At 33.7% G+C, this 9,606-nt stretch overlaps 1 protein-coding gene across 2 annotated transcripts; it reads right to left on the bottom strand.

Moving 5' to 3' along the window:
• Nucleotides 1-3,364: 3,364 nt before the first annotated feature.
• On the bottom strand, nucleotides 3,365-9,209 carry LOC143224195 (uncharacterized). 2 transcript variants are annotated; one of them, XM_076452629.1, is made up of 3 exons: nucleotides 8,533-9,209; nucleotides 7,521-7,801; nucleotides 3,365-4,370 (listed from the first exon to the last, which is right to left on the bottom strand). In XM_076452629.1, exons 2-3 carry the CDS (start codon nucleotides 7,599-7,601, stop codon nucleotides 4,146-4,148), a joined length of 306 nt encoding a protein of 101 aa, XP_076308744.1. In that variant the 5' UTR covers nucleotides 7,602-7,801; nucleotides 8,533-9,209; the 3' UTR covers nucleotides 3,365-4,145. The 2 variants fall into 2 exon arrangements, with proteins under 2 accessions (XP_076308744.1, XP_076308743.1); XM_076452628.1 differs by having other exon boundaries at nucleotides 7,521-9,209.
• Nucleotides 9,210-9,606: the final 397 nt, after the last annotated feature.

Here is a 9,606-nt window from a genome sequence, read left to right as displayed (position 1 = left end):
TGTGCTTCGATTTTAATTCCCGTCACACCAAACATGCTCGCTCTTTCAACCATGTGGGCGTTATAATGTTACGGTTAATATCACTATTCGTTGGTAAAAGAGTAGCTCAAGAGTTGGCGGTAGATGGTGAAGACTAGCTGCCTTCCCTCTAGTCTTACAGTGCTAAAGTAAGGAGAGCCAGCGCAGATAACCCTCGTGTAGCTTTGTGCGAAATTCAGAAAAAAAGGTGGTTACCATAAAAATGTAGTGGCGTCATCTGTTGTTTTAAAATACAAACAGCAAAATATATTATTTATGAATAAAAAACACATGATAGCAGTTTAAATGAATTGCATATCACATTTTCCTGAAGATTGAAGACTTGAAAAATATTCATGCTCAGTCTGCTAGAGATGCCCAGAACCAGAACAGTCAAATAGTTGCAGCTTTGAAAGAACAACATAATTGTGAAATTGAAAGTAACCTTTGTTGATATTCAAACATAAAAAACTTATGTGCAAATAAACTGATAAAGCATTGTTATTGTGAATTAACGGATCAAATACTATAGAGCTACCTCTCATAATGTTGTTTTTTCTTTGAAATTCTACTCTCCTTATAAATAGAAAAGGAAGAATGTATCAGGTTAACATATCTAAAGCATCGTTTTAAAAAAGAGAAATATTGGTATAGGTAGGAAGATTTTATGCGTCATTGTGTTAAAATTTTGGTACATATTATGTTCACGATGGAGACTTTTCAGATCAAAAGTTAAAAGACATAAAGAATATTTCCTGTATCCAAATATCGAAACACATTTCAGATTTCTAACAGTAGTTGAAAACAAAACATTAATTAGCTATTTCGGCAGCATAATTCAAAGTAATAAGTTCACAGAACATCACCTAGTGGTTATTAAATGAACCAAAATGTGTTTTTTGGCAGATTTGCTTCCTTATCTAGTAACGTATTTTTGTTGTTGTTGACTGTTATTTTTATTTTAAGATTATTTCACAAGATTAGTAAATTTTACTTAATGTCTGTGATAAATAAGTACTTATTATTATTCATGGGCTCCTATTATTTCATTCTTATTTTCGTCTCCATTTAGGGGTTTCTTTTATTCATCTGTTGCTGACATTCACAGGTTCCTGATGTGTTTATATTGACTTTATTTTCATTCAGTGGTTTTTAATGTTTATATGTGGAATCTTTATTCATTCATTGGTTTCCAATGTTTTTCATATTGTGTTTCATGAATTGTTAGGCCTGGCATGGCCAAGTGGTTAAAGCACTTAACTAGTAATATGAGGCTCATGGGTTCAAATTCCCCCTCACACCAAACATGCTTGCCCTTCAGCCATGGGGACATTATAACAATACAGTCAATCCCACTTCTCGTTGATAAAAAAAGTTGCCCAAAAGTTGGCAGTGGGTGGTGATGAATAGCTACCTTCTCTCTACGCTGCTACATTAGGGATGATTAGCACAGAGCGCCCTCATGTATCTTTGCACAAAATTCTAAACTAACCAATTATTAAATATTGTTTGCTGATATTACTCCAGTTTTAGTTTTATTTCTTGTTTTTCTTGGTTAATTTTCATGGTGTGTGGAAATGTTTCTGATGATTTTTCAAAGGATCATTATTTACGTTATTTATTATTATTTATATTATTTAGATAACTTATCATTATTTACTTTAGCATCTGTTTCAAAGTTTTGTATTTTTTGTCTTCATTTGTACATTAATTGTTCCTCATTAACACAAATATAATTACAAGTTTTTCTCAGCGAACGTCTTAGGGTTTTCACTTTCTTCTTGCTTTCTCTTCCTAATCTTTCAGTTACAACTCACAGAAATTTTTATTTATGACTCATAATGGCAAGTTGGATATAAGGATTCATTATTTGTATTGTTAATGACACTTTTGACTGTTGGTAAAAATGTTGAAAGTCTATTCTTAAATTTCAAAATTATAAGGAGTATTTTAAAAGAATGAGCTACCAGTTGTTAGTAACCATTCCTTCAGCTGATATCAATCATATTTGTTGTCAGTAACTATACCTTCAGTTAACATCAGTCATATGTGCTGTCAATAGCCATTCTTTCAGTTGAAATCAGTCATATTTGTTGTCAGTAGCTATTCTTTCAATTAAAATCAGTCATAGTTGTTGTCAGTAACCATTCTTTAAGTTAACATCGGTCATATTTGTTGTCAGAAACCATTCCTTCAGTTGAAATCTGTTATGCTTGTTGTCAGTAACCATTCCTTCAGTGAATATCAGTCATATGTGTTGTCAGTAACCATTCCTTCAGTTAACGTTAGTCATATTTATTGTAACTGTTCGTTTAGCTAGCACCAGTCACATCGTAACTCATTCTTTCCAGATCCACAGAAAATCTGAAGTTAGGCCTGAATAATGATTAATTTCTGTTAGGTGTGTCAGCTAAAATACATACTTTTGTATGAAAATCTTAGCAGTACTGAGTTTTACATCTGTATAGCATATAATCCTTATTATATCACTAGAGGAGAAAAGGTTTTGTTTGTCTGTTACAGCTTGGTTAGATTTATGAAACATTTATTAAAAATTAGCTATCGTCAAATAATGTTAATGCTCAGGTACGAGGTTTAAAGGCAAATGCAAAAAGACAAAAATTGATATCGAGATGACTTTTGTCATGGCTGTGTTTGTTGAGTGGTTCTGCAATATCTTTGTGTTTCTTTTTAATAGAATTAGAGAAAGGCTTTGCAAAGCAGATGCAACAGGCTTCAGAGAGCCATGAGAAAGCTGTAGAGATCATAAAGCAGCAGCTACAAGACCTACAGAAGCAGATGGAAAGCAATCTGCAGGGAGACACCGACACCAAACAGTGTGTGTGTGTTTGTTTTTCTTATAGAAAGCCACATAGGGCTATCTGCTCAGCCCACCGAGGGGAATCGAACCCCTGATTTTAGCGTTGTAAATCTGGAGACATACCCGACACCAAACAACAGGTATGATCTGTTACTGGTATCTGACTACTAGAATAGGGCCCTCAGTGGTTCAGTGATAATTTTGCAGGCTTATAACACTAAAAATTGGGTTTCATCACCTGTGGTGGGCAGATCGCAACTAGCTCATTGTGTAGAATAACAAATATGGGTTGAGAAATGAGATAGACACTTAGAAGATCATCTTTAAACAACTACAGTATTAAACCAATAATAATGATGATAATATACAACTTTATTTCATAAAATTAGAAAATTCATTTACAACATTTTGTCTGGATGTTTTTTTTTTTTCAACTGATTATCAATTTTGTGGAAAGAATACTAAAATTATTTCGATTTTCCTACTTTCAAGTAAGCATGTCAAAATATTTCTATGGCTTAATTTTCCGTTTTCTTGAAATAAAAGATATTCCATATTATTAACTTTTCTATTTTAAACTTGTTTTCTTAAAAAAGTCTTATAAGCAACATGCCATAAATAAAATATATAATTTTCGAAAATCAACTTGTATATTACTGGTGTTTTTTGTTTTGTTTTTAAGAATTACTTCCATTTCATTCTCCAGTATGTAGTATTTGTCTTTATAAACTGAAATTGTTTATAACTAAAACCAGGACTTTAGAGCAGGTAAATTTCATCGCTATTGAGTCTTAACAACAAAGCCTGATAGATGAAACTCATTGTCACTTAACTTGGTCAAGCACTAACCCGGTAACGATATTATTTTTTTACTTCATCATTTTAATGCCCTCTAGTGAAGTAATTTTATGAAAGAGATACATTTCCAGAAATTTGCTGATGTGACAAGCTAATGTTTGCTAAAATATTCATTTTTTCTACACTAAATAATGGAATAATTTTAATACATGTGTATATTAATGATTTTATAACCCTACCCAAAAACAAACAAACAAAAACATTCAAATAAAGTAAGTGGATTTATCTTCAGAAAACACTTAAATTTTTAGTATTGTATTTAATGTTTAATCTGGTGTGATATGTTAATATCATTAGTGAGTTTTATTGCGTTTCAAACAAAAAATAAAAACACAATAATATGTAGGGTAACATACTAAATCATGGATGATTATATTATTACTTACATATAAAGGTATGAGAGAAGAAGATATAATGTTTGTTTGTTTGTTTTTTATGAATATTTGCACTAAGCTACAAAAGGGCTAATTGTTCGTCCAAAATAAAAACACATCTGTGTGAGTAAAACTACATCATCAAACATACTATTAGATATACGTGTTGAAATAAAAGGAATACATTTTCTTTGCAGAGGATTCTTGATCAGAATTGTCATCTTGAGAAAGAAGTAAAAAGCCTTAAAACTGTGCTCGAATTCATGGTTGCAGACATACATCGCCTTCGTAAAGAAAACCTGGAAATGCAGGAAGAGGTTATTTTTACTTTTTTAGTGTTTTTGTTGCAATATTTATTTAGGGTTTAAGTATCTAAAAAAAATAAATATAGGCAGCTATACTACACTATTGTATTGTGTTAAGTAATACAGTTTCACATTGTTAGTTTCAAATAGTGATATAGACTTATTATTATAATATTATAAACTATGTAAACATAGTTAAACAAAATAGTTATTCATTACAATCAAATGGCTATGTAGATTTATTACCTATGTAAATATAGTCAAATAAAAACAACATATTGTTAGCATCAGTGAGCCGTATAGACTTGTTACATTATTCGAGACTATATATATGTTGTTAAACACACTATCACATTGTTTGATTCAAAGAGCCATCTTTTAGAATTGTTATATTATTATAGAATATGTAAACAAATTTATTTGTTTATATTTCAAATTAAAGTTTAATTTTTTTTATGAAATCACTAGTTGGAGAAGTTACCATCTGCAAGACAAGAGATTCAGAAGCTAAAAGCAAGAAATGAAGATTTACAAGCTATGGTGGATGAGAAAGTTCGAATTTAGAGGTAATAGGAGTTCCAGCAAATAGACGACTGCTATGTCCAAAGTGAACTAAATCATTTAAAGTTGTGATCAAATACGATTACCAGTTAACAGTTTAACAGTAAAAGTATGATCAAACAGCGAACAACAGAATCATAATTAAGAAGTGTTTTCTCATTTTCCTGATTTAATTCCAAGTTTATTTGTATTGATATCGTTATTGCTTGTACAATTATTGTTAAAGATTAAATTAAAACAACAATGGTCAGGCTGATAGATCTGTAGCTATTTGGGTTATTGGCTGAATTTCCTTCTTTGTGGAACACTAATATATTTGCATGCTTCCAAGAAACAGTGATATAACCATAATATATTGATATATTAATAATTGCTGTAAGGTGTTCAAATAATTTCGGAGTGCCTTTCTTAAGAAGAATGCTTTTATACCATCTTCTCCTGGTGATTTATTTTTAGTGTTTGTAATTGCTTCCATAAGTTCTTGTGCTGAAATTGTGTTTGAAAGCACTGTGTTTGTGTTGTTGGTTTGATAATTGTTTAAGTCTACTGGGAAGAGTGGTTTGAATAGTTTACTGTTGTTTGTTATAAAGTTATTTACTTTATTATTATAGTTTGTGTTCATGTCTGGGTCGTTATTTGTTTTGAACGTATTTTCAAGTTGTTGTTTGAACATTTCGGCTTTTTCTTTATTTGTTTAGGCTGTGGTGTTATTGTGCACTAAAGGCGGGTATTTTCTTGATGCATCATATTGTTAGATGCATCTGCATTTTTTATTCTTTTTAGATGTGTCCAAAATTGTTTCGGGTCTGTTTTTTGGTTAAGTTTAGTGCAGAAGTCGTCCCATTTTTCTTGTTTTAAATGTTTAACTTCTGCTCCAATTTGGTTTCTTATTCTGTTTATTTGTGTTTTTAATTCGCTATCTCTTGTATCCATGTATTGTCGTCTGTGCTTTACTAGTGTTAACAGGTGTTTGTACGGTTCCTATGTGTTATTTTTCGTTTTATGTTGTTGCTTAGGTATTTGTCTGATTTGTTTTCAGTGTCAACTCTTATGAGGTTTGTTGGTTTTTGCGTTATTTTAGATATAATGCGTTCTATGTATGTGTGTGGAATGTTTTGTTCGTTTAATTCCTTTGTCATGTCTTCAGTGGTAATTGAATAATGGATTCCACGAATGACCACAGATTTCGGCTGTGGTTTATTTCCTGGTAGACGTATTATGACCTTACCTAGTTTGAACGCGTTTTCCGGCCACTCCTTAAGCAATTTATTTAGGTCAGCTGCCTCTTGACTTCTATGTTGATGAATAGTTCAAAGCAGTCTAATGTTTGTGTTGGTTTTGTGTATTCGGCTAAGAAGTCTGTTGTAATATTTGTAACTATATTTATAAATAAGTTTATTTTGTTATTAGTGTTATTTCTTTGGTAGAGTTATCGTTGTTTTGAGGTTTTGGAGTTTTGTTATGTTTTATCTCTGTACTGTTATTTATCGTTTCTGTTGGTTTTTGCTGTGTGTTCAGTTTCAGTATTTGTGTGACAGATTTTTAAGTGTTTGTGCACATGTTATTTTATCTTGTTTCTGAGTTGCTGTGTATTGTTATCTGTTGTTTCGTCTTTCTTTAAGTTAATGTTTTTTTATTTTATAATTCTTTGTTTTATTTCTTTATATTTTTCGCATTCTTTATAGTTTGTTCTTGACCACAATTGTAACATTTCGGTTTTTCTTTTCCGTTTTGCACTGTGATATGTTATGTTCTCCACGACATCCGCAACACCTCGGTGTTGCTTGACACGCTGCTGATTATTGATTAAGTTTAAAATGTAAGTGTGTTCAGTGTCAACTCTTATGAGGTTTGTTGTTTTTTGCGTTATTTTAGATATAATACGTTCTACGTATGTGTGTGGAATGTTTTGTTCGTCTAATTCCTTTTATATGTCGTCAGTGGTGATTGAGTAATGGACTCCACGAATGACTACAGATTTCAGCTGTGGTTTATTTCCTGGCAGGTGTATTATAACTTTGCCTGGTTTGAAGGTAGATGCTGAATGGTGGCGATATACACGCTCGGCTACCAGCGTTTGATTTCTGTTGCCAGTTGTGGCTGGTTATATGTGCCTGGTATTCCTTCTATTATTATGGACTGTTGTGGTGATTTGAGTTTTTGGTTTGAACTGTTATTTGGTGTATTATTTGTCTGTGTTAGAGTTTGTTTTTTTTCGCCTTGAGATTACTAATTGAAAACCATCATTTTCAGTATTTTCTGTGGGTTGTGTACCTGCTTCATTACTGCTATCTATATCAACATCCACGGTTGTTTTTTGGTTAGTTTCATTAATAATTTCTTTGGTGGATATTTGTTGTACCGCAGTACAAGAATTACCCTCCAATTCTTCATTTTCCTTTGAATCAGTTAATTTTATAATTTTCTTCTTAGCTTTACGCTTTCTTTTAGTATTTCTTTCTTTTTCTACAGTACTTAGTTGTTTTTTAGCTTTGTTACAAAGAATCATTAATGGATTGGTGCTTCTATCAATTAAGTGTAACTTAGTAATTGATATTAGGTCACCTACGTAACTAGACTTACTTTTGTTGCTGTTGAGCGCGGATCTTGGTTTTCTGCATTCGACGCCATATCGTCGTTCACTTTCTTAGTTTGCTTCGGCATCCTGGCCGGTACGGCTCGTAGCTTCGCCAACGAGGGCCAAGCTTGTAGATCTCTGTTTCTTCTTTCTGGTTCTTGTTGTTTTAGCTTTTCTTCTGTCCTAGTAATCTTTTTCTTGCAGTTGACTGGTGTGTAGCCCAGGTAAATTGTTTCACTCAATAGGTTCTCGAGGAGACCAAAATAAATTCGTAAAATTTATGAGCCTGAAAAGTATCAATGTTTCTGTGGGCAACATGCTTACTTGACCCTACCTAAAATTTACCTATCGTTTCCTATTTTTTTCAACGTCATCTTCCCACAGATGTTTGGTTTGCATAAGATAACTCTTTGACACCCAGAACCCTGTGCTAGGGGAACTATTACGTATTTTTATTATAAGTACTACATTTGCCAATGATATCAACGTTTTAACTTTACGTGTTGGTCTTGCCGTTGGAACTCGGCTGTTGTCTACATTCGATTTCTGCTCGGAATTTAAACTCTTACCTATGCTGAGCGACTTCGGATTGTTACTCCGGGTCATCAAGTTCGTGTGGTCGCCATACTCCAAGTCAGTACTTGACCCTGTGGGTCTGTCCCTTCTCAAAGAGTTGGCTCCCTTCACTGACCTGAGAATTCCGGGTTCACCTCCTTGTGCCCAACACCCGCCAGTATGACGAATCATCAACTCTACAGCTAACCACGCAGGGTTCCCCGCGCTGTCTGCCGCCGAGGACAGTCTGCTACCCGTCAGGGTCCCGGATGCGATCCGTACCCTAGGGGTAGGCATCCCAACTCCATCTCCTGGACCATGCCTCCGTTCCTTCAGCTTAGAGAACACACTAACTATTCTAACTAAACCCTTACTGTGGGAAGAGGATAGGGCATATCTCCAGCCTATCCCGCAACCCCAGTCAGCACAAAGTAAGTTATAGAAAATACTTAACTTACTTACCTTAGTTTCCTTTTCATCTGTTACAACAGAATTCCTTTGTCGTAGTAGCCTCTAGATTTTCTGTCGTATGTTTATTACCTGTTGAACATTTTTGGGGAACACAATACACAACTTCACATGTGTAGTCAAAGTCACTATTTTTACGTTCCATCAGCCATTTGTCCTAGCGCCTACACATGTGAAGTACACAAACACACTCGCTAACCAGGTTTGTACCTCCAGCGTTGGCTAGTCCGCCATGGTTCTCTCCTCCGTCGTCCACTTGAAATCAGCATGTGATGCTTGCCTCGACATAGTGAATTTTTTAATCTCAGATCTATGAATCCGCCTTTCATTTCCATGATTTTCAACTCTTCCGGGGCCCATCTCTTGTTAAATTATACTTCCGATAATCGATGTTTATCGATTTTAAGCGTAATTCTTGTGTTAGCTCTAATCCTTTTCATTACCACCGGAACGCTTTCCTTTACATTTTCATACACAGGCTTACACCTTGCGGACCATATCTGGTATTTAAATTCACTCAACAAAGAGAAAAAGGAGAATTTCTGAATGGTTTTCACTGGTAGTGGGGTATTAAAGAGGACCGTGTGGAAAATATCAGATATTTTCCTTCAATATACTTTAACGTATGCACGGTCATAAAAAGCATGTTTTGTTGTTTTTATGGACTGGCAGTACGGGCATTTATTTGTTTTCATAACTTTTTACTTGTTTAATCTTTCTTTTCTGCTAACAATGTCATGTGCTATTTTGTAGTTCAGGTCTCTTCTTTTGCTTTCAATTTTTCTGTTGCTTGTTGTGGACCATGTTGTCTTCCAGTTTATATGCGGATATTGGTTTACTATTTTGGCTTATATTTTATCTGATAACTTTTCGTATATTTTTTCTGTTGACATTTTATGTGGTTCTATTGCTGGGTTTTTTATTGTCATCTTTTTCGTTTCTGCAATCATCTTTTTTAGGTAGGCTGGTGGAGTTTCTGCTCGTAGTGCTTGAGGTCTGGTCATATTTACGTAAAATTTGGTGTTGAAACCAACTGTGTAGTTATAGAAAAGAGCACAGTTTTGTTTA

Source organism: Tachypleus tridentatus, chromosome 8 (genome assembly GCF_004210375.1).
Source record: "Tachypleus tridentatus isolate NWPU-2018 chromosome 8, ASM421037v1, whole genome shotgun sequence".
Taxonomy (NCBI): domain Eukaryota; kingdom Metazoa; phylum Arthropoda; class Merostomata; order Xiphosura; family Limulidae; genus Tachypleus; species Tachypleus tridentatus.
The sequence above is the reverse complement of the archived record's forward strand: the minus strand, read 5'-3'. Positions and strand labels throughout refer to the sequence as shown.

Coding starts and splice junctions, on each gene's coding strand:
- LOC143224195 (XM_076452628.1), bottom strand. CDS start 8,367: ATGCCTACCCCTAGGGTACGGATCGCATCCGGGACCCTGACGGGTAGC.